General features: G+C 37.1%; 2 protein-coding genes across 2 annotated transcripts; both read right to left on the minus strand.

The window, feature by feature from the left end:
• Positions 1-621: 621 nt before the first annotated feature.
• mcur1 (mitochondrial calcium uniporter regulator 1) lies at positions 622-13353 on the minus strand. The gene is made up of 9 exons (XM_057824501.1): positions 13031-13353; positions 10343-10450; positions 10168-10271; positions 9955-10056; positions 7524-7565; positions 7343-7414; positions 7210-7263; positions 6982-7096; positions 622-1099 (listed from the first exon to the last, which is right to left on the minus strand). Exons 1-9 carry the CDS (start codon positions 13341-13343, stop codon positions 1044-1046), a joined length of 966 nt encoding a protein of 321 aa, XP_057680484.1. The 5' UTR covers positions 13344-13353; the 3' UTR covers positions 622-1043.
• A 347-nt stretch (positions 13354-13700) lies between these two features.
• rgs9bp (regulator of G protein signaling 9 binding protein) lies at positions 13701-24394 on the minus strand. The gene is made up of 3 exons (XM_057823835.1): positions 23955-24394; positions 20429-20735; positions 13701-15826 (listed from the first exon to the last, which is right to left on the minus strand). The coding sequence occupies exons 1-3, from the start codon at positions 24048-24050 to the stop codon at positions 15447-15449; spliced, it is 783 nt and encodes a 260-aa protein (XP_057679818.1). The 5' UTR covers positions 24051-24394; the 3' UTR covers positions 13701-15446.
• Positions 24395-25731: the final 1337 nt, after the last annotated feature.

Raw genomic sequence — 25731 nt, forward strand, 5'->3', positions numbered from 1 at the left:
GACGCGTCTTCCATGTAAATGTCCTAATTTGTTCCAAGCCCCCCCAAATTCAGACATAAATCTTTTATAAAGCGTAAAAATGCATCAAAACATGTAACAAATAAATGTTAAAATTAGATTATTGCACAATAAAATTAAAATGAGGGTTATGCATTATCTAAAAGACAAAGAATAAAAGATAATACGCCATCTGTCGGAACACCTAATGAAGACACTTACGTAGATACATACGTACACATGCAGTAGAGGCACCTTTTAGCCAATTGCTTGACAGGAAGATGCTAGACAATAGCCAATGGCAGAGCAGCTGAAATTATGTTGCGTTCAGTAAAATCTGGGAGCTGCGAATAGCAGTCCATACTGTATTTTTGCCTTTCGCATCCAGAAATTTCTTTCATAAAAAAAGGCAATATTTTCCCGTTGAGGTGTATCATAACCTGAAAATTCTGTATGTAGAGACGTTTGTAAGTAGAGGTACCACTGTATGACAATAACATTCAGCACTGAAATAGACCTCAATTTCGACCCTTCGGTAGTTTTTTTACATGACCATAATAATTTTGTTCTTCCATATTGTATTAGTAACAGTCTACAGCATGATCAGACAATTCATGAACAGACGAGAATTAAAAACTCAATTTATTACACAAATGTGACACAAATGACAATTAAATAAACAATAGGCATTATAATATAAATATAAGTGTGTGTGAAAATTCGTTGATGCAGAATAGAAAATTAAAAGACTGTAAATTTTTCAACTTCAGCCGTTTTTTGAGGGGTGCAACGCTGACGAGCATTCATCCATCCACAGGTTCGGCTCTTATCACCACAGTAGTCGGAAAAATAGATTTAGCATACAGACACCCTTCCTACAATAGCAGCGGCGGGGTGCTCAGGCCAATGCCAACAAACATTACAGTGAGAAATATGCTTTAGTCCATGAATTGTGCCTGACTTGGAGTCCATCAAGATATGGTCAATGATGACAAGAGATACATATCTCTCCAATGAATAGTTACATCACACCGTCAAAGAGCTCTTTACATCCAGATTCGATAAAAGCCCAAAACCACGGTCAGACAAGTGAAAATTGAACCTAGAGAAGGAAAATCAAACAAAATTAGTCCAGTTTGGTCATTTGTTGCCAAGGGCTTAGGTTTGCATAGGGACAGTAGGGACATAAAACTACCAACATTTCAGGATGCTCAATTGTCCCACCAACTATTAAGGAACCTTAATTTCGTTTTCTAAAGACTTCAGTTATATAGGTAATTTAGATTGTCTTCCCATATGTTGTAAGGATAGAATTGACCCTACCATTATTAAATGAATTACAGTACTGTACTTTAATTATGTTCAGACTTACATTGACTGCTTTTCACTTGATGAATGTGCCAGTCCATTTTTTCCCCTCAAACCCATGTTTGATTGGCTGATGACTACTTTTAGTAGTTTTGGAAAACAAAGGTTTGAGTCGAACGGTGTATCACCTGAACCAGTCCGTATGCACTGCAAAAACACACCTCCTTAACCCTCATGATGCATTGTCTATTTTTGTACATTTTTGAATATTTTATCTTTAAAAATCTTTATGTAATATATATATATATAATAATAATAATAATAATAATATATATATGTATATTATTTATTATATAATGAATAATATATATATATAATACATAAATATGTACTGTACAATATATGACTACTTACTTATATTATCTTATAGGACTTATATTACTCATATTAATTTATTTTTGTTAGACCCAGACAAATGTAACTGATAAAAACTTCTTAATTTATTTAGTCAATGTTGAGTAGTCTTAAGACAAATGTTTATTTTTTTGCATTCCTAGATAGTTAGATTAATAACAAGTGTGTTTTATTGTGTATGTTAATTTTAAAAGTTATGTTTAAATATTGCTATTTAAATTTGCTAATATAATCCAGACATTTATAATTAATTAAATAATTATGAATGATAAAATTATAAAGTTATATAATAATTATGAAAAATCTACTAAGTAAAATTATCTGCCAGTGCTTCAAGTAAATTTTACTCAGATTTTTTAAAATAAGAAAAATAGCTAGCTTAAAATAAGCTTAACCAACTTACTTTAAGCAAAACGTTTGTATATTTAATACTAAAGAAAACTTGTCAAAAATGTTCTTAATTCAAGAATAGATATTGTTCAAAACTTTACTTGAAAGCAGTTTTTTTTCTTGATTTAGGTGAAAAATGACCGACTTTTGGATGAATGGACTTAATAAGAACAAATAGTAATATTTGCTAAAAGTAAGTGGAAGAATCTGACGCATTAATCTGTTAACTAGCCTTTAACACTCAAAACAAGATGGAGAAAATTATTCGACTAGATTTAAGAAAAATTACCAGATTAAGATGTTGAACTGTAAAATTGCAGTGTGAAAGTTAGTATAAATCAATACAAGATTTATTTTTGCATTAATCATTTAGACCAGACATGTCCAAAGTCCGGCCCGGGGGCCAAATGCGGCCCTTGGTCAAATTTCATCCGGCCCCCAGCCTCTGTCATAAAATCAATAACATCTGGCCCGCACACAGACTTAATATAATTGGTCAGCAGTACTGCAACCAGCATATGAAGTAGCTTACACACGAAATGCTGCTCATTTACTCACTAAAAGGCAGCACTTTAACCCTCTATTGCCAAATGTATCACATTTGATACATGATGATACAAAATTTCATGATTTTCAGATTAATTTAGAATTTTGACATTTCTTTTTGGAAAAATAAAAAAATGATGGATGCAAGTCAACACATGCATCTGCAGGTTCCATCAGAAAAAAACATGATTTAGCATGGGTTATAGATATTAGAGCACTTATTACACATATTCATTGACTTTTCTTTTCACAAATTTGAAAAAAAAGGTTTCATTGGGACCTTATTTTTCAAATTTAGGGATTCTCTGATAAATGCTTCATGTTGCAGGTATTTAAGGGCTAAGCAACATTACTCCGTGTGACCCTCTACTTCCAATTTTCTTAAATGGCGACAATCAACAAAAAAAGTTGACTGTGACGGCCGACGCTTCAAGGATAGGTGGAAATTGGACTATTTCTTCACTAAAATACGCAACAACTGTGTCTTGCCTCATTTGCAAAGAGACAGTCGCTGTTTTTAAAGATTTCAATGTGAGGCGATATTACCAAACAAGACACGCTGACATGTACGATAAGATTACAGGGAAGATACGCAGCGAGAAATTGAAGCCACTTGAAGCTTGTTTAATTTCACAGCAGTAGTATTTCGCAAGAGCTCAAGAGTCGAAAGAGAATGCCGCAAAGGCTAGTTGCGAGATTGTTGAAATTATTCATTAAAAAACAAAAAAAAAAGCAAATGTGACACACTTAATGGCTTGCCTGCTAAATTTTGCTTAAATATATTGTTCTACGTAAAGGACGTCAGACAAGGTCGGCCCCCCACATTTTTACCACGCCAAATCTGGCCCCCTTTGCAAAAAGTTTGGACACCCCTGATTTAGACCATCAATTAATTAGGTTGTTATTGGTGAGAAATGTAGCCCTGACCCCCGTTCACCCAATCTGTTTGGTCTTATTAATGTCCCGTCCCCAGCAAAAAGTGTACATGCAGCTTATTAGGGGTGTGACAAAATATCGAATTGGTGATATATCGTGATACTTTGTATCCCTAAAGGTTATCGATATGCTCCTGCCAAGAATCGAGATAGTTTTAAAAAGGTATCAGTGTTTAAAAAAAAAAAAAAAAAAAAAAAAAAAAGGGGGGGGGGGGGGACCAACAAGTTGCTACCAAAATCTTCCACCATAATAGTGTCTCACTTAACTCTAAGGCTGCCATTTACGGTGCTCGACGCCAATCCATTTAGACTGGGAACGTTCGTTCATTCAAAATAGGGCTGCAGCTATCGATTATTTTAGCAGCTGTTTAATCGATGAACTATCTATTTCGAATAATCGAGTAATCGGATAAGGAACATAAAAATTTAAAATAACTGAGCCTCACACGGTATGTTAAAAAAAAAAAAAAAAAAAAAAGGATCGATGTACAACAAATGAACATTTGGCTAACTTACATAGCAAAAGTCCGCTAGCTTAAATGCTATAAAATGCTAACGCTTTTTTAAAATTCTCTTAACAAATGGCTCAGACACATATTCCAACAAAAAATGGCTAAATATACCTTTAAACTAAATTAAGAATGCATTCAAAAAAATCATTAGCTCAAAAAAAACTTAGCTTATGTTGGTCTTAACAGGGAGCAGATGGATTCAGCCATGTGAAATGAGGTAGACTAGAAGGTCGTGTATCCGCCAAAAATCAATGAAAATAAATGCAAACACTTACAAAACAAACCATTACAACGCCACTTTAATTAAACGAATACCCGAAGCAGCTAATCGAATACTTGGGTTAATCGATTAATCGTTGCAGCACTAATTCGACACCAGAGCATTCGCAGTCATTCTGCCCCATTTTTCGGGACCTTTACAGGTCACTTGCTGTTCATTTACAGGTCATTTCCTGTTAAGTTTGAGTCACTTCCTAATCATTTGGGTGATTCCTGTTCTGTAACTGAAAATAAACAGGAAGTGACCCATAAAATACCCCCAAATCAACAGGAAGTACAGTGCCTTGCAAAAGTATTCGGCCCCCTTGAACCTTGCAACCTTTCGCCACATTTCAGGCTTCAAACGTAAAGATATAAAATTTTAATTTTTTGTCAAGAATCAACAACAAGTGGGACACAATCGTGAAGTGGAACTAAATTTATTGGATAATTTAAACTTTTTTAACAAATAAAAAACTGAAAAGTGGGGCGTGCAATAATATTCGGCCCCCTTGCGTTAATACTTTGTAGCACCACCTTTTGCTCCAATTACAGCTGCAAGTCGCTTGGGGTATGTTTCTATCAGTTTTGCACATCGAGAGACTGACATTCTTGCCCATTCTTCCTTCCAAAACAGCTCGAGCTCAGTGAGGTTGGATGGAGAGTGTTTGTGAACAGCAGTCTTCAGCTCTTTCCACAGATTCTCGATTGGATTCAGGTCTGGACTTTGACTTGGCCATTCTAACACCTGGATACGTTTATTTTTTAACCATTCCATTGTAGATTTGGCTTTATGTTTTGGATCATTGTCCTGTTGGAAGATAAATCTCCGTCCCAGTCTCAGGTCTTGTGCAGATACCAACAGGTTTTCTGCCAGAATGTTCCTGTATTTGGCTGCATCCATCTTCCCGTCAATTTTAACCATCTTCCCTGTCCCTGCTGAAAAAAAGCAGGCCCAAACCATGATGCTGCCATCACCATGTTTGACAGTGGGGATGGTGTGTTCAGGGTGATGAGCTGTGTTGCTTTTACGCCAAACATATCGTTTTGCATTGTGGCCAAAAAGTTCAGTTTTGGTTTCATCTGACCAGAGCACCTTCTTCCACATGTTTGGTGTGTCTCCCAGGTGGCTTGTGGCAAACTTTAAACGAGACTTTTTATGGATATCTTTGAGAAATGGCTTTCTTCTTGCCACTCTTCCATAAAGGCCAGATTTGTGCAGTGTACGACTGATTGTTGTCCTATGGACAGACTCTCCCACCTCAGCTGTAGATCTCTGCAGTTCATCCAGAGTGATCATGGGCCTCTTGGCTGCATCTCTGATCAGTTTTCTCCTTGTTTGAGAAGAAAGTTTGGAAGGACGGCCGGGTCTTGGTAGATTTGCAGTGGTCTGATGCTCCTTCCATTTCAATATGATGGCTTGCACAGTGCTCCTTGAGATGTTTAAAGCTTGGGAAATCTTTTTGTATCCAAATGCGGCTTTAAACTTCTCCACAACAGGATCTCGGACCTGCATGGTGTGTTCCTTGGTTTTCATAATGCTCTCTGCACTTTAAACAGAACCCTGAGACTATCACAGAGCAGGTGCATTTATACGGACACTTGATTACACACAGTTTGATTCTATTTATCATCATCGGTCATTTTGGACAACACTGGATCATTCAGAGATCCTCACTGAACTTCTGGAGTGAGTTTGCTGCACTGAAAGTAAAGGGGCCGAATAATATTGCACGACCCACTTTTCAGTTTTTTATTTGTTAAAAAAGTTTAAATTATCCAATAAATGTTGTTCCACTTCACGATTGTGTCCCACTTGTTGCTGATTCTTGACAAAAAAATTTAATTTCATATCTTTATGTTTGAAGCCTGAAATGTGGCGAAAGGTTGCATGATTCAAGGGGGCCGAATACTTTTGCAAGGCACTGTAACTGAAAATCAGCAGGTAAATTACCTTAAATGGCCCAAAATTAACTAATCGCCTGGCATTGGCTGCCAATGACGGCCATAGACGTTCAATCCGTTTGAAGTGGGAGGGGTGGCAGCGAATGAACATTCGTTCATTCGCTGCCACCCCTCCCACTTCAAACGGATTGGACGTCTACTAGTGATAAACTCATTCCAATTCACAGCAGAAGCTTGTTTTTCTGTTTATTAGATGTTTGTAGAATATCCTAGAATGATTTCCTGACCAATGTATTGATAATCTTTGTATCGCCTTATCGTCAAATCTTTGTTATCGTGAGCTTTGTATCGCAAATCGTATCGTATCATGAGGTAACAAGAGGTTCCCACTCCTACAGCTTATGCTGTTATATCGTCCCTAACAAAATTGAGACCAAATCTACGCCCTTGTGTGTCGCATTTTGAATTTGCATGATGTTAACCAGAGTGAAACAACGAGATATTATGTCTGCTGTAATCATGTATCTTTTGATTATGTTGACCACAAAAAAAGACCTTTTATTTAGTCACTTGGAAACCGTTGTATATTATGGGGGCAGGGGGTGGGATAAAATCTGTTTGAAACCACAGGCCTATATAATAGAGATTGCAATGAGATATTTAATGACTGACTAATGTCAAAAGAGTTTATTATCTAAATTTATGTCATTTCTTACCTGCGAGGTATTTTATAGAGTCCAATTTATGAGACTCTAGCATGGTTTTCAAACCTGCCACTTCTGTGTCGATTTTCATGTTAGTCTGAGTCAGATGACGGTCTTGCTCGGCAGTCTGCTCAAAAGAAAAAGAAAAACAGGGTAGATAGAATAGATAAAAGTACAGAAGAACCTGCTTTTAATTGGGAAATTTATAGATGATACTGTCCCTATGTTAAGTATACAAACCATTTCCAGAATTTCACTCCGTGTTTCCAAAAGCTTCCTTTCATGGTCTGCTTTCTGAAAATATAGATGGGGATGATCTTACTTTAAGTGGTACCGGTGCCATTTTAAGCAAAAATGAGATTGGTGAGATTACCAGTTCTTTCACACGGCTCTTCTCTAAATTCATGTCTAAAAAGGTGTCTGAGCGTATTTTGTTCATCACATCCTGATAGACAGTCATGGATAGCATGAAAAATATGAGTACATTTTAAATTAAACACATCATTTTAAACACATTTGAGTAAATAATTACAGTACAACGTATTCATACTTACAGATAGCTGCACTTTCAACTGCAATAGTTGGATCTTCAATTTCTGTAATATTAATAATATATTAATTAGGGCTGCAGCTATCGAATATTTTAGTAATCGAGTAATCGACTGAAAATTCTATCGATTAATCAAGTAATCAGATAAAACTTTTTTTTTTTTTTTTTTAGGTAAAGAGCAATTAAAAATATAGATGAGAAAACAAGACATTTCATCTAATATTGAACCATTTTCAGTCAATAATGACTTTATTTTCGATGTACATTGTTGAAAACAGCCAACAATTGCGTCTCAAATGTGACTTAAAAAAGACTAATTCACTGCTTTTACTCAAAAAACTTTTAGATCTTATAAAAAATATATATATTTCTTACCTAAAAATGTAATTACGCTTGATAACACACATCACTTAAAAATTAGGTGTTTTCCCCACGTGTTTCAATTGAATTTCCACTTGTGTCAAGCTATAAGTTGTAGTTAAGTTTTAAGTTATTCTAAACTGTAAGTCATGATAGGATTTTGAGTTTTTGCAGTGTTCAAAATAAATGTTGAGCTGTATTAGAGCACATTAGGCACCAGTGCTACTTGGTATTTTATCCAGCAATGACTACTGAGCTCAAATTGACAGTTAGCATTACTAAGTTTTTATTTTGCACCCTAATCACTCTACAGCACTGTTTTCACAGATTAAATAAAGCCTGTATGTAAGAGTTAGCCACGCATCGACAGTAGTCATAATGAATAGAAACCTAGCCCTCCGCAGGGATAACGTTACGTTAGCGAGTGACAGTAACGTTAATCTTATTTATGAGCGCTGAGAAGTGTACTGCTTTAAGATGGCGGCTGTTTTGTTAACGCCGCCCAGTCGGTCATTTCGCATCTAGTTCTACGTACATGTGATATCTATGACACGCATAAAGAAGCTACCTGCAACATGTGGGCGTAGTTTTTAGCAACGTCGGCTGCAGTAAGGTATTTTTTTTATTGCTTCTTCCTCTACGCACGTGACGTCAGCGCGTTGTCCCCCATTAAAAGTAGTCCGGGCAAAACGTGATGCTTAGAGCTGGCAAAATTAAACGATTCCTCGAGGTGAATAAAATTACTCGGATCAATTTTTAAACTCGAGTTACTCGCGTTGCTCGAGTATTCGTTTCAGCTCTAATATTAATTAGACTTTTTGGTCATATGATATGCTCATTGTCTGTGGTAGGATCGTGTTTGAGTGTATTTAAAAAGTTTCCCTCCCTTATAGAGCGAAATCAAGTAACTAGAATATCCAAAACCTCTCGGGATAATGCCAAATTTACCATTAGAGCTCCTGTATTTATTTTTTCTTCGTCCATTAGATGTTAGAAAAGCAACATGACAAACAGGTGAATTTGCAGTATACTGGATAATAGGGGTCATTATATCGAAAAGGTGATATATCGCGATACGTTGTAGCCCAAAAGTTTATCGAAATGCTCCTACCTGGAATCGATATATCGACAGATGTGACCGAAAATTCAGCCGAAAATAGCTGAAAATGCAACATCGGTTTTCGGTTTTTAAGACCGAAAGTATACCACCGAATAGTGTGAAAAACCATATTCCTCTTGTGATGATGTCATCAAAACATGGCAACAAGCAACACGCTTGCTGATGCTATCTCGCTAACACTACTGGCTCACAGCCAACATGTTGGCTCTTTACAAATTCCAAACTACGGACATGTTGGCTATGAGCCAGTAGTGAAGGGGTCTCCAAACCCGTCCTCGACGGCCGATGTGGGTCCTGGTTTTTGTTTATACTGATCACAGACCCAATGTGGTTTGCACTAAAACAAGCAGCACCTGACGACAACCAACTGATTACACTTATAAAACACCAGATTGGTGAAAAAGTGTGGTTTTGCATTGTTGGAGTGAAATCCTGCACCCACTGCGGCCCTATGTGGAATAGTTTGGAGACCACTGGAAAAGTGTTAGCAAGATAGCGTCAGCCAGCGTGTTGCTTCTCGCCATGTTTTGATGACGTCATCACAAGAGGACTAAAGTTCTTCACACCATTCGTTGGTAAACTTTCGGTCTTCAAATCCGAAAACCGATGTTGCATTTTCAGCTATTTTCAGCCGATAGTTTTCAGCGCCAAATTTTTGGTCACATCTCTAGATATATCAGATTTAAAAGGTGTAACTGTTCAAAAAATTAAAAAAATACACCCAATTCAAATGGTTAGGATGTCTACTTGTGATAAACTCATTCCAATTCAATATGAAAATAGCTTGTCTTTCTGTTTATTAGTTGTTTTGTAGAATATCCTGGCATAATTAGCTGATCGATTATTGTTGCATCTCCATATCGTGAGATCATCATTACTGTGAACAAATCGTATCGTGAGGTTCCCCCACCTACTGGATAAAATTGTAACTGTAACTCTTTTACAACGTGCTTACCTCATTCTCTGCCAGTAACGTTGAAAACTCGCTTTTCTCCAGAATGATCATGTCCTTCTTTAAGGCTGCTATTTGAGACATTACACGTTGCATCATAATCTCCTAAAAAAGGGACACAAAATATAAAGAATTAATTTTGTGTCTTCTGACACAATGATAGTAGTTCAATTATCTTTGTTATGGCATATACACATAAGAAAATAACACTTTTACCTGCTGTACTTTGGTTACCATGTCACTATAAATGGTGTCCATGTTGGAGTTTGTCATCTTCAAGAGCACTTTAACCAATGCTTCAGCTTGGTGAGTCGTGAAGCCTGGTGAAGCAAACGCTGTGAATTCATGATGCAGATTTCTCACGCAAAGCATTTGCGGCGACAACTCAAACCATTTTCTTCAAGGAGCCGAACCACCGCATGAGTGTCAAAGAACAGCTTGCGTACTTTAGGAATGTCAGGTTGCACGTCCTGCTGGGTCGGACTCAAAGAACTCTTATCTAAGTGCAATGTTGACAAGTTAATGTGTTGTGAGCAATATTGCAAATTTATATTCTCGGATAAATAGTGGCAGCCGCACAAGCAAAAAAATGGGAGGTGGTGTATTATGTAAATACTGACTGACATCTGGGCTAAAGTTGCTCCTGAAAACATACAACAAAGTAATCATGGCTGTATGTAGGCATACAGTATTGTGTTAAAGGGTTATAATGTGGTGTTGTTTTAAAAACACTTTTCAAGTCAGTCATTGTGATGTAGGAAGACGCCTGATAGATTTCATTAGACAATAAATAATGACAATGGACAAGTAGCAGACAACTTACAGAATCTTATTTTTAATTATTCTGTTTAAGGGTTATTTTAAAACATTTTTTGGTATGGACACTGTTATTCTAGGGTATTTTTTTTAATATAGGATAGGATGCCATTTGGATGTAACAGAGTGGTTCTGTGCTAAAGTTAGCCCTGAGCCTCACTTTGCTAGCATAATAGCTAACATATATTTGGATAGTTAAAAAAACTATTTAATATATAACTTTAACAGAATGGACACGTTTATGATCAACCACACTAAACCTACTTCAGTAAACAGCAAAATCTTTTATTTTTTTATGTTATAAAAAATAAAATTGCTTACTAGAGTTGAATTTCCCGCCACTGATGTAAAGTCATGTCATTAAGAAATGGTGAATTTTCTTTAACGGAAACTAACACAACTTAACAGAGTGGACAGTGACATTAGGGATGAACAGAAAACCTTTATTTATTTATTTTTTTTATTTATTATTTTTTTTTTACCAACCAATACGATATTTTATTTTGAAAAGAACTGATTAAAGATTTAGTTTGGAATTTCTTCTACTTATAATTTAGAGACCGAATTTGAATGAAACACACTGCATTTTTCCATACCACCTTTTACACGAAGTAAATTTAAATAAGTAGAATTTAGGAGCCTGTACCCTTGAATTTATAATAGAGGACAATTGATAATACACACGCCGAAAAACAGGGTTACCCCAGGATTTTTCCATTCAAATTTAAGACTTTTAAAGACATTTTCAAGACCACATCCAATGAAATTTAAGACCAATCACGCACCTTTTTCGGGCATACATTATGAAATAATGCAAAAGAATCTGTCAAAATAATAAATGAGAATAACAGCATAAGACATTGTGGTTGAGTGACTTAAAATATGACTGAGTCATATTTTGAGTCACCCAACCACAATGAGTTAAATCTGCACTTTCCCATACCAAAGCGCCAACGTAATGCTGCATTTTCAAAAACACAGAAATCTGGATTTTCTAACCGAAACAGTCAGTTATCGGTCAGAGATCGAAGTCGGAGAAAATGAAAAATAATTTTACGACACAACGTTCCATACCTTTTTTTGTTAGTTTACTTATCATAAAGTTATTAGCTCTATCACACAGCTAAGACAGGGAAAAATTAAGACATTTGAGAATGAAATTTAAGACTTGTAAACAAAATTTAAGACCTTTTAAAGGCCTTATTTTACGGTTATCGAATTGAAGACTTTTCCAAGTCTTTAAGACCCCGCGGGTACCCTGAAAAATAAGGTGAATCCATATTTATCCAACTTTAGTGAAAATACAGCTTCATTTATACTGGGAACACAAATTGCACCCTACTTATAAATAACCTAGACAAGACTGATTGCAGAATTTTATTTTTAATTTTTGTTTTTAAAACCTTTTTTTGAATGGACACTTTCGTTCTAATGTTATTCGTGTTGGACTTGGAGAGTACTTTTTGGATCAATTCCAAAATAATTTGTGAATACTAGTGCTGCAACGATTAATCGATTAACTCGAGTATTCGATTCGAAAAAAAGATTCGAATTAAATTTTGTTGCTTCGAGTATTCGTTTAATTTAAGTGGCGTTGTAATGGTTTATTTTGAAAGTGTTTGCCTTTACTTTTATTGATTTGTATGGATACTCTGCCTTCTAGTCTTCCTCATGTCACATGGCTGAATCCAGGTGCTCCCTGTTAAGACCAACATAAGCTATGTTTTTGTTTGAGCTAATGTTTTTTTTTAAAACATTCCTTATTTAGTTCAAAGGTATTTTTAGCCTATTTTTGTGGGAATATGTGTCTGAACCATTTGTTAAAAGCATTGTAAAAAAGCTAGCAAAAGTCCGTTAGTTTAAATGCTATCAAATTCTATGTAAGTTAGCCAATTGTTCTTTTGTTGAACATAGATCCTCATTTATTTATTTTTTTATACCGTTTTAGGCTCAAATCGGGAAATTTCATTTTTCGTGTTCCTTATCGGATTACTCAATTATTCGAACTAATGGTTCATCGATTAATCCACTACTAAAATAATCGATAGCTGCAGCCCTAGTGAATACATTTACAAATTCAGCACATGATAAAATATTGTACGGATTTAAAACATCTTACTAGATTTTGTATCTGTTGTCGGCTACTCTGAAATGATTTCATGTATTATATTACAAATGACGTCACTCTTCCGACGTAAGTTTGGTCACACTTCATTTTCATCGCCATTTCAAAACGATGCATGAACAAATAGCTTTACGTCACCTCTTCCGGACAGGTGTATGTGTCTGAGGCCAGCTTGTCGCTTCGCTCTGGCAATGTCAGATGAAGAACTCACGAAACTTGCTGAGGATTTGTAATGTGTCCAGCTAAGCTCGTTAGGTGAATAGTTGTAGAACAGGCGTTTACTATGGCGCGCTCCGCCTGTTTCTTGAGCGACGAGGAATCGATTTTCATATTGGCGACGAGCAAAAACTTTGAGTTGCGTGTGAGAATGTTTCAACACCATTGTAAAGGCGTGATAGTAAAACTGCTCGGAAAGTTTGGACACTTCCGCTTTTGAAATAGTGGGAAACATTTGCACATGTCCGGTAGCACCCTTCAAAATAAAACATGTAATACACGCAATAGTACATCTAAGTCCCCATTGTGTACATTTTAAAACTTAATTTCTGTCTGATGTGAAAACAAAATTTACAGACTTTTCAAAAGAAGGCGTTATGTCTTCTTTAATTATTTTTTTGGGGACATAAATTAATGCTATAATAATTTAAAGACTTTTATAATGGGACTATTAGTCACACTAACACTTCATTTTAGATACCTATTAAAAGAAATGTTCAAAAACTAAACTAAATGAAAGAACAATACATTGAGTTAATTTCTTTTTTCCATCTTTTTTTTGTACAGTAAGAAGAGACCACACTTCTGAAAGAATTTGCTCGTTTTAATGTCAATAACAAAAAAAAATCCAAATGTTTTATACAGCTTTACTGAAAGCATTTTGCAGCATTACCCGCGGGTTTGGACCTTTCGGGTCACAGAAAAATGAAATCAGGAAAACATTTACAACTCCCAGTTCATGACTGCACTTGAATTAAAACTACTGAGCAATTAACTCATTTATAATTACATAGGCAGTTCGTTTTAATGAACGTATATAATAATCATCACTGCCTTGTGAGCCTACACAATGTGCTATTTTATATTTTATGTGTACACAAATGGCAAATAGCGTAGGGCAATATTTGAATTTGAAGGTAACTGCAATACATGGCATTCTTGTCTATTTGACGTTTAAAAAAGAAACAAAGCAATTTGCACCAAGAGCTTATTTTTTCACTTAATTTGGATGACTACATTTCCCCTAGTCAAATTACACATACTCCCCGGGTTACAAACGAGTTCCATTCCAAAGCTGGCGATTTGACCTGAATTCCCGCATAAATCGGAATTAACCCTTTATATACCCCCAAAACTCAATATAACTATCCAAAAACATGTTTTATATGTCGTATTAATAACACAAAGTAAAAAAATAAGATACTGTACTTACCATCAACGCTAATGAATGGTGAAAAAGGTATACTGAGTATGCTGGGTTGTTCACAGGTGGAGACACAATAGTTCATGTTTTACTTTTAAACCACAGACACAATATAGAACACTTTGGCCTGCGAGTGAACAAAAAGGTAGGTCAACGTGACTTACAAAGCTTTTTTAGAGCTTGATTTCAGCAACTTAGACAAGGTCGAGCTGCTTATGGTACACCCTTGCTTGCTGCATCAGACTCTACTTCTTTAGTAGAAAACAGAAAGCGACCTATACGGGTGTGCGCTCACTGTAATTAAACTTATAAATGTTACCATTTTAACTTGTAAACAAATTATTATTGACAATAGAGTCCCAAGAATTGCAAAATTGCGACAGGAAAACAAAAACTATGCACGCAAAAAAAAAAAAAAAAAAAAAAGCATAAGTTGCAACATGTACATTTTCAATTAACTTTAGTGAGACAACAGCTCCTCTTATTGGCGAAACAAATATTTGCAGGGAAACCTGACAGCTGTTACACTGAGAAAAATACAGAGCTCAAACACATACTGTTACGCGACAAAAAAAATAAAACAGCAGGAGACAAAATAGCGGATGAGGCTCCGGCGTCGTAAAGTCGAAATCACGTTAGTCGGGTACGTCGTAACCCGGGGACTACCTGTATATAAATGCATACGCAGAGATTGAAGGGTTGCAGGCGGGGCAGTGCCTCCCCAGTGGCCGAAAATGGTCATTGCATGTAATGGACTTTCCTATATATGAATTTAATATAAAGACCTACCTGGTAAAATTTGTCTATAAAAGTTGTAAAGCAATAAAACAAACTACAAAAATGAATGAAATGAACAAGAATCCAACAAATTATTTCGTAGTGACTCAAAAATATTTTTCGGACACATCATGTGACTAGCACCATCGAGAATGTCCTTTGCTTTCTTAGCCAAAACTACATCTGAGGAGGCAAGATGGATATTCAAATTTCTTTGTGTAATGTTATGCTCCTCTCCCACAAAAGTCAAACTCCCCCAATGTTTAAAAGTAACTGTACTGTACACTTACTTGAGTCCAATTTTTGGCTATTCTATAATGAGGGGAAAAAATGGATAAATATACTGTACATTTTTAATCATGAGAGGAAGAAGATGCAGATACATAAAGTGGTTGCACCCAAAATGACTGCACACAGTAGTAAGAGTGCCACAATATGACGGCGCTGGCCTGCAGGGGAGTGTCCGCCAAGTTGCTCCTCATCCATAGAGAACAAGGCCAGGGAAGCGCTGTCAGTGCTGCCCCGCGGGTCGCCGTTCAGCGCCCCGTGGGGCTCCACCATCCAACGCAGCACATTCACTTTTGTTTCCATGTCATCGATCATGTGGTCAATTTGGCTGATATCCTGCTCCATGGTCTGGCGCTCCTGGTTCTCGAGGTCACCGAGGGGGTTGGACTTCAAAGCCCTGCTAAGGTCTGGCAGACTGAGAGCTCGAGCAGCAACTTCGGTGCTTCCTCCTGGACGGGCAACCGATAAAAAATGATTTCACAGCTAAAACAATGTACAGGTAGATGTATGATTCTGAACCTACTGGAAAAAAATACACATTAAATCTCAGAGGATGTTTGCTCAATTTAATAAAAAATACAGATTACCATAACCCAAAACTAGTCATTTCAAATGGTAACTTTCAATTACTACTACTATTTTACCTATGTATACGTGCAATTTAAGATACATTTCATAATACAAGACCTTTGAATGGGGTACACTATTGGCTTATTGAAAATATAGATTGAGTGTAAAGATGTGGATCTCAAATATCCAAATTAAAATCTATGGTGGAATTTGAAGAAAATGGTCCACGACAAGGCTCGACAGCAGTGTTATTTTGGCAGCCCTTTTAATTTTTGCTCAATTTCAAAATGTCTTTGTCTAGTTTTGGTCGACGTTTACTCAATATTTTCATCTGTAAAATTCAAAAGTTTTACTCCAAAAATACATAAGTAAAAAACGGTTTCCAACTATTTCAAATGAACGAGGAAATATTGTAGCATCTACAAAATTTATGACGTGATAATACACACTCAGCAGGATAACAGTACATTATTTTCAATTAATTATAACCACTTAGATGCCACAAACTGTATGTAAAAAATGTCTGAGAGTTTAAGAGGACACTCGCCATTAGCAATAACTTAATACTGACGCGAACGTGAATGCTATGCTAACACTACAAGTTACATTTATTGTGTGGTCACACAGCACCAGGGGTCGCGTTAACCGAATATTTTCTGTCGTTGACCGGTTTTTTAAAACGGTGACGGAAAAAACTGAAGTCCGTCCGTCATTTTGACAGGTTGCAATTCACACCCCAGACCACAGGGTGGCATATTAATTAGCTATTGTCTCTCTTAATGCATGACGTCGTTGGCTATTCTGTCAGAATATTGTAGCGTCACCGTGGTCTGGCGGCAGCACCGTGATTGACACATCAACGCGAGGTTCTTATTGGTGCACCCGGTGTGCCAGCGCGTCATCCAATTGGTGGACTAGATTGTCGCCTGTGTATAGACAAGTTTCCGAGGTACTTCCGGTTTACTTCCTTATGTCTTCCGTCCCCTTCCGTTTCCGCCTGTTTACCGTTGAAGTCAATGGCGGTGGAATCGAAGTTGGAAGGTCTTTATACAAGATCCCGGGAATGTTATTTTGATGTAGGCAGGTGGAGAACCAAGCCAAGGCCTCCATGCTTCGTACCATGTCGATTTCCAAACCATGGGTGCTTGTACTCGTCATACAGGTGGGAGGGAAGGAGATGTACAAAACTGACAGCTCCTGCAGTCATGCCCCCGCTGTTATGGAAGGTAATGTGCTCTAAAAATACGAAACCTAAAATTTGGCGCATGAAACGACTTGTTGCCTTTGCTATTGATATTACGATGATGATTGTAATTACGAATTTTATCATTTTTACAACAACTAGCTTCTGCTACTGCTGCTAGCCGCCTGTTGCTAATCGTGTTTGAATGCACCGCATAAATCCAAGTGTTACAATTTTTTATTCGTTTGTTTACAGCTGGGAAATGCTGTTATAAAAGAGAAGACAACTTGACTTGTACGTTGATGGACATATATCGAACATATATCGTTTGCGTTCCACAATGATGACTCCCGGGAGAGGCCGAGAGAGGCAGGAATTGTGACAGATGGTGGTTCGCCGAGATCGCCGTGATCCAACTACGAACTTGTGAACGGTAGCGTCTTTAAATATATGCTATTGGAGCTGGAATTACCGAGGACGGGAAAAAAGCACATCTAAATGCCGCCGAGGGCCTCCGTGATGTCGCTATTTGTTCACGAGGCTCCGGAGCTCTGCGGTCTGATATCACATTCTCGTATGCTATTTTTGCAATACTTTTATAAATGTGATTTATTGACCTGTTTTGGAGTGCACCAATCGTTTTAAATAAAACAAGAAATTGAATCATGTCTAAATGTTTTATTGCGATCAATGCCTGCAATAAAAAAAAGAATGACATACTATTTGTGTTTACATCATATGTACATAACCTTGTAGCATTTCCTTGTAACAAAACAATCCATGTCAGCCCTTCTGCAGTCGGCAAATGTAATATAATGGCCGTAGTATCAATCCATTCCTCACGTTAACACAGGCTGACCGTTGTTAATAATTTTGTCCACGAATGATCAACGAAGTGACACGAACTGCCATCCAATCTCATCTACGTGTCATCTAGGTCGTGCTGAATCAATTTTTGGAAGATTCCATGGGTTGCTCTGGCTTGATTTCGTAGTTTTATCGTCGTCAATACACTGCTAATACACTGCTACTCGACTGGACCGGAAGTGCGAAGCAGACATTTTCCAAGATGGCGGCGCCCGTATTTCGCTCAGGAAACTTGTCTATAGACCCCAATCACATGACGTCACAACTCCGCCCCCTGACTGGAGCAGCCATATTGTCCGTCAGCTCGTCGTGTTTACACATTACCGCTACGTACATGCCTCCTATTACGGCGTGTTTTTCTGCTCGTTAACATTAATAATCAAAATGGCGAAGAAGTGTGTGGCGGTTGGTTGCAGTAACAGAGAAGATAGACGGAGGGACTTGAAGTTCTACCGTATTCTGAGAGACCCGAAGAGGAGAGCGAGATGGACTGCTGTAATTCGACAAGAAATCTGGGCACCAAACGATCCACAGACTATGTAGTAGTCATTTTATATCTGGTAAGATGCATTTAATATATATTTAGAAGATTTTGGGCTGACAACCACAATTAAGATCATTGTGTGACGTTGGTGATTGGGGTCTATATAGTTGCCTCTTTTTCTTTGGGAGTGGAGTTGTTTTGTTGGTGTTGGCGGTAAGCAGAGTAAAAAGAGGGAGAAAAATACAACTTCCGTGTCTAATTTTTCACCGCCAAGCAAGCGTTACAATATTAATTAAAAATGAATGAAAACTAAATACTATTGAATATGTCATCATTATCATTTTAAAAATTTAAGTGACTGGTAAAAATAGATTATGACTGGATTTTTGTCAGTCAAAATGACAGACAACGAAAATGTCTAGCGCAACCTCTGCACAGCACAGACCTTTAAAGGCTCATGCAACATTGTATATTCTCTCTTGCCAAGATAAGAGACAAATCTTACCGTATGTGTCTCAAAACAAGCAATTGGGAGACTGGTGAGTGGGAGGGGAGGGGTGCAGCACGTCACATGGGTGACACAACCAGACACTGTTACAATGCAGGCTAACTACACATAAAATGTGACACATTGTGAACATGTGACAGAAACAATAGCTCATTTTTGTCTCGTTTTTGTCTCATTAGACAAAAACTCGCATTCGTGTCATCATGTATTAGTCTACCGAGATACGTTTTTAGCTCGTTATTGTCTCGTTATCGTCATTAAAGTGTTCTTCGACAAAATATTTTCGTTATAGTCATCAATGATGAAAACAACGCTGCTTGACAGAATAAAAAGGACTGCTTGTCATTCAGTGAAGTCTATGCCTTGGAAAATGCAAGCAATTATAAAAGCAAGAGGGTGGTGCAACAAGTATTCGTTGTGTGTTTGCTTGACCATTGCATATTTTGTGTCTCCAGAATTGAGAGATTCCGTGTTTTTTTTCCTTTGTTCGGTCTGGAAAAGTAACGTTACAGACTACTACTATTACCGTATTGGCCCAAATATAAGACGGCCCTGATTATAAGACGACCCCCTCTTTTTCAAGACTCAAGTTTGAAAAAAGACTTTTTGAACACCAAATTAATTTTTATACAGAAAATAATAACAGTACATCCGAAACAAATGATTGTAACAATATATTTGAGAGAAAAATCATGTTATTTTGCCTCATTCAAATCTTAATATCTGCACATTTAAATATGTAAACTAAAGTGCAATCACATTCGTAAATGAATGGCTTCTGGTTTTTGAAATGTAAATAAACCAATCTATTGTGATAAAACAACAACATTGCAATAACTGCATTAACCATCAAAGTAAAGTCTGTTACTGTAGTCTTGAAACAAATCTGAATAAGGAAAAACATTGCAATAAAATAATGCAAACTGGTTAAACTAAAAAGAGTAGATGAGATCTGTCATGACAGAACATCGCTTCAATGATATCTGGCGCCATCTAGCGTCGTGAATGGGGAGAGTAGCTGAGATCTGTCATGACAGAACATCGCTTCAATGATCACTGGCGCCATCTAGCGTCGTGAATGGGGAGAGTAGCTGAGATCTGTCATGACAGAACATCGCTTCAGTGATATCTGGCGCCATCTAGCATCGTGAATGGGTATGATGTCTAGACCGCGAATGTATTACGACCGCCTCTTTTTCAGTGTTATTTCAATGCAAAAAGCACCGTCTTATATTCGGGCCAATACGGTATTTTTCTTGGTTTCCTTTAGTTTTTTAAAGCCAAAAAGTTGCATTATCTAATGACTAACATGTTGTGTCCTATCTTTGGTTTGCTTTTTTTTTATCCTACACAATAAAACATCTGTGAAAAGATCCACGAGATCCGGTGAATGGCAAACTAACTTTCAAATACACCAAATTGATTTTTATTTTCATTACCTTGCAGGCCAGTTTGAACCAAACTAGGAGACTCGGCAACCTTGAAGATGTCTCCCATTTTGTAAACTTTGCACATGTCAATGTGGAGCAGCTCCAAGCTGGATGAGAAGGCTACCCAAAGGAGCTCCATCTCTTTCCGCTGTTCCACAGGTAGGCGCTTGTCCCGAAGATGCGAGGTGAGATGTTGACGGATGGTCGTGGCCAAATTCCGGGCCCTCTCTCTTGTTTGCCTCAACTCATCTCGCAGCTGCAAGCTGTCAGTGCAGCCGCCGACGCACGAAGCTAAATGTCGATAGCATGCCACCACCTTTGCAAAGTCAAATACATTGTAAAAATGTGGAGTTTTTTATGGTTATGGACTTTAATACAACATTTACATAGTAACTCAAAAAACGGGAACTTTTATTACAATCTAGTTAAACCAGGGGTGATGGAAGAAAAATATTTTATTCATAGTAATAGAAACCTTAAAACCTGTTGTTGTGAACTACAGTTCCACACGAACGTACATCAAGGTCTCATTTAGCTTAGCAATTGGAGGCGTGAGAGCCATTTTTCAAATGTCCCAAACTTCCAAGAAAGCGCATTTACCAAGGTTTCATCGGCCGTAATGTGCTGCTATAGGACGCGTTTGCCACTAAACGCTCACTGCCACCCATACACGGAGATTAAGGGGGGGGCATAACCCCCCCGGTGGCATAAAATTTCATTGCATATAATTGACTTTCCAATATATGTATTTAAAATTAAGACCTTGCTGGTAAAATGTTGTCTGTAAAAGTTGCAAAGCAATAAAACAGACAATATAAAAGAAATGAAATGAACAAAAAAACTATTTTGACAATGGGTCGAAATTATTTTTCAAATACATCATGAGTCCAGCACCTCATTTGCTTTGCTTAGCCCAAAAAAAACACCTGAGGACAGAAGAGGCCTGATGGATATAAGTAATTTTTTTTTCAAACCAACGCTTTCAAAAGCAACAACAACAACTGAGCGAGAAACAAGGATTGAAGATGTGGACCATGAAACGCCGGAGAGCACCGCCAAAATGGTGAGCAGAGTTTCAGTTTGCACCACCAAAGACGGTAACCCTCAAAAATGATAGGAAACAAAAAAACGCTCATTTTCAACGTATTATTATAAATGTTCTTGGCTGGAATATTCAGTCAAAATGGATGCGGCGTCTACTTCTCCACTAGGTAAGACAGAATAACGCGCGCACTCACACACGCATGCACACACACACAGCTAGGATGCTTGTATGTACGAGCATGGGCTAAGCTATTAACTGAGCATATATCTTGTAAGCAGAGGTAGGTAGTAATGCGTTACAAGTACTCCGTTAAATTTACTTGAGTAACTTTTTGAGAAAAATAAACTTTAAAGAGTCGTTTTAATAAGCTATATTTTTTTACATTTACATGAGTAGATTTGTGAAGAAAAGCTACTTACTCTGCTACATTGGGCTACACAAGAGTCGTTACATTTATCCTCTTTATTCTACATAATCGATTTTTTTTTTTTTTTTTTTTTGCCAGCGATGCCAAGAGTAGTTCTAACGATTTCACCAATGAGACGTCGTAACACTAATCACATGACTCCATTATACCAATCAGATGCAAGCTTGCCGTTCTATAATTACGCCAGCCTGTTCAGTCACGTAACGTCTTTAAAGCACCGTAAAAAATGAAGTATTTGATATAGAGCGCTGCCCTCAACATGACTCGAAAGCGCAAATTTTAACCTCTCTCAAAGTTTTTATTTGGCACCGATTGACTACGTAAAAACATGACATGATCCTTTTAATTTTAAATAGTAATTATGAAGGAACTCTTCACTATTCAAACTAGGAACTATTTTCTCCACTAGAGGGCACTAACGCTCTTTGGACGAATAATGCTTCAGTTCTGTTGATTTTTCTCTCTCTCTCTGTAATAGGTTATAGTACAGCATAGGCCTGTCGCGATAAAAATTTTAGTAGGCGTTATATTGTCTCATAAATTATTGTGATATGCAATATTATCGCCTGTTTTTTTTTTTTTTTACCTATTCAACCACGAATATAGTGATAATACATCCTAATAAATCACCTATTTAAATGCAATAAATTGTTATTCTCAAATAAAACACAAACTATATTAAAATTTATAAAAAAAAAAAAAAAAAAAAAAAAAAAAACACATAATGCATAACGAGTCATTTTAAAGCTAGTTAGGTGCAGAATATGAAATAGGTGAGAAACCCACTGTCATTTTTGTTGTCTGCCAATTAGAGCCCATTAAAAGTGTTAATTTGATCCAAAATGACTGTCATCTTGTCCTGCAAAGTGCGCATGCAACAAATTTGAAGCCAAATTCATATCATTTATTACATCATATTATCATTGCCAATCAGATTTTTCATAATGGGTGTCATTTTAAATTTAATCTTTGTGTAGAATCTGAAGAACTATTTTCTCCACCAGAGGGCACTAATGCTCTTTGGACGAATAATGCTTCATTTATGTCATTTTTTTTTCTCTCGTCGTAATTCAATGATTTAAAAATATGTATATTTCTTTGGCTTAATGCGGTCATGTAATGGGTTATTGAACAGTATCATTATAACAACAGTTCATATAGATAACTTTGTGCTCAGAAGAAAATACCATTGTTTAAAAAAAAAAAAAAAAAAGACAAAAATATAAACAGTTACTCGCGATGTTACTCATTACTTGAGCATTCTTTTCATCAAATACTTTTTTTATTTGTACTTGGGTATATTTTTTGGACTACTACTTTACTTTTGTAATATTATTTTGAAGTAACGCTACTCTTGAGTAAAATTTTTGGCTTCCTACCCACATCTGCTTGTAAATTAATTTTATTGCTGACATTGCATTTCGGGGTCATCAACATTTTTGCCCCCCGCCCCCTGCCACAAAAGTCAAACTCCACCTATGCTGCCACCCGGAGGACCCCCTACCATAGGATTTCAGAATCGACACCTTACAAACTAAATTTGCCAAGGCAAAGGGAATTAATCGGAAAATAATGAAATATATATTCTTTTTTTAAATTAATTGATAATTAATTGTATTCATGTGTATTTTTCGGCCTTTTGGTTTTTCGGCCAAATGTTTCCAATATTCGGTTTCGGCACAGAATTTTGCTTTCGGTACATCCCTAGTCAAAATGTAGGTTACGCATTTACGCGCAAACAAGGCCCAATTGCACTGCAACCTACATATTTGAACGAGCACAATGATGCAGCGGAGCAAGAAATTCTATTCAGTGAGAGTGCTGTTTTAGCCACAGGGTTGACCTTGCTCATGCTGTATTTACTGTGTGCACTTTTTAAAAGTTTGATCGTATAAAAAAAAAACATTATTCTCATTTTGTGTAGCTTTGGAGAGTCGGTACCAGGTTTTGCATTTATTTTGTGACATATAAAAGTATTACCAAATGATCATATCAGTGCTAAGTCTAAAGTAACATTGGAAAATCAGGACACTTTAATATCACTGTAATAGAATTAAGCTTACCTTAATCAACGAATCCACCAGAGCTTTGCCATCGGTCAGAGCCTTGTTTGTGCCAAGTGTGCAGTCATCTCCAATTTTGTTATTTACAAGGGGCATGAGGATGACTTGCCAAGTCTGTCCTGGCTGGCTTCCCTTTATTTGTGTTACCTGTTCCTCTTTCCTCAAAAGATGTTTCAGTCAGAAGGTTACTCTCCAGACTCGTTGAAGAAAGCAAATCAGTGCATAACTAAATTCTACTTCGATACCCAATTCATGTCATCCAGAGATCTGCAAGTATCCTTAGGAGAGTGAGAAAAAAAATTGAGAAGTGATGAGAGCGACGAAAAAGACTAATAAAGGGATATAACTTCAGCTAGATTCTAATCCCGTGATTGACCCCTTTGCACCGATGCAGGATAAAGCCAATTTGTAATCTCATTAACTGTCACTGAGAGTGAAGACGAGAGCAGCTGCCTGTCTCCACCACCACTGTCCTTTCACTGAGGGGAGGCTGCGCTCTTGCCTCAACTCTGGCCACGTCTCTTTCAATCAACTTTGAAGGCAGAATGCTCGGGAACCAAGTAAATTGATTTACACTGTGAAAATTTAACACACAGCAACAGTCTACATGTAAGAAACTTCATTTGCAAGTCCTTTTCTACTTCTTCAACAATGCATGATGCAATTATAACTAGGGGTGTGATAAAACAGTATATCGCGATACTTTGTAGCCCGAAAGGTTATCGATATGCTCCCCCCGAGAATCGATAAATCGTTTTAAAAAGGTGTCACTGTTTAAAAATGAATAAAACAAACCAACAGGTTGCTTCCAGAATCTTTCATTTGAATATTGCAGGGGTCGGCAACACACGGCCCCCGAGCCGCATGCAGCTTCAGTTTTATATAAAATAAACGAATGTTAGATTTGAATTTATTCCGGCGCTTGTGAGATATAACAAAGAAGCTTAAATTCCCCATAGATTGCAGATCAAGCCAGACCCACTGTTTTGTGTGTTTGGCCATTTCACAAAGACTTGTGGGTAGTTTTCTGAGTAGTAACCATGACTGCGTTTCAATCGCGGTTTAAATGAGCCCTCGCTCACTTGCCCTAGCCCCCCCCCCCAGGGGAATCCCCGCCGCCATTTTAAGGGCCATTCCAATTCCCAAAACAGTGAAGTGACCTTGGTGAGATGGACCCTCAGAGGGCTCAGTGATCGAGTGAAAAAAGATTGTCACTCCGGAGCTCCCTGTATCCCACAATGCATTGCAGTAGTACACGGAAAACATGTCCATGCGGTGGTGATAACGAAGCTCAAATGCCGTTGGCTGCTGTCTATTTACCACCAAAGAGGAAGAAAATGAATGGAGGAGCCAGCACGGTGTTTGAATGTGATACCAAACTGCCGAATTGTAGAATTTATCATTGTTTTTAATAAATAAAAATTTAAAAATTAGACTGTATGTGGCAGTTATGGCAGGACATATAGAATCACAGGAGTGCCAAAATAGATTTTTTTAAAAACTCAGATGAATAAATAAAGATAAATAAATGAATAAATAAACTGTAAAGTTACTTTTTTATTGACTTTCACTTTTGTCAGTAAAGAAAAGGAAAACAATGACAACTTTTGTCATTGATGTTTCTATTTCGCTTGCCTTTTCTATTTTGCTTTTAACAAAAGGAATGGTCTGTCAATCAAATGGCGTTGGGAAGGACTGAACTTAAACTTCAAATAGGTTAAATGTATTTGAACAACAAATCTGTTTACAGATTGTAAGGTATTGACAAATAAATAAA

This window comes from Corythoichthys intestinalis, chromosome 20 (assembly GCF_030265065.1).
Source record: "Corythoichthys intestinalis isolate RoL2023-P3 chromosome 20, ASM3026506v1, whole genome shotgun sequence".
NCBI classification, from domain to species: Eukaryota; Metazoa; Chordata; class Actinopteri; order Syngnathiformes; family Syngnathidae; genus Corythoichthys; species Corythoichthys intestinalis.

Excerpts from the sequence above, each read along its gene's own strand:
- mcur1 (XM_057824501.1), bottom strand. The coding sequence starts at position 13,343 with ATGTTTCCCACTATTTCAAAAGCGGAAGTGTCCAAACTTTCCGAGCAG. Across the intron at positions 7,264-7,342 it reads AGAGCCGTGTGAAAGAACTG|AAAGCAGACCATGAAAGGAA; the intron begins GTAATCTCACCA and ends CTATATTTTCAG. Across the intron at positions 7,097-7,209 it reads GGAGTGAAATTCTGGAAATG|ACTGCCGAGCAAGACCGTCA; the intron begins GTTTGTATACTT and ends TCTTTTGAGCAG.
- rgs9bp (XM_057823835.1), bottom strand. The coding sequence starts at position 24,050 with ATGCCCCTTGTAAATAACAAAATTGGAGATGACTGCACACTTGGCACA. Across the intron at positions 20,736-23,954 it reads TGGTGGATTCGTTGATTAAG|GTGGTGGCATGCTATCGACA; the intron begins GTAAGCTTAATT and ends GACTTTGCAAAG. Across the intron at positions 15,827-20,428 it reads GGTTCAAACTGGCCTGCAAG|GAGGAAGCACCGAAGTTGCT; the intron begins GTAATGAAAATA and ends TTGCCCGTCCAG.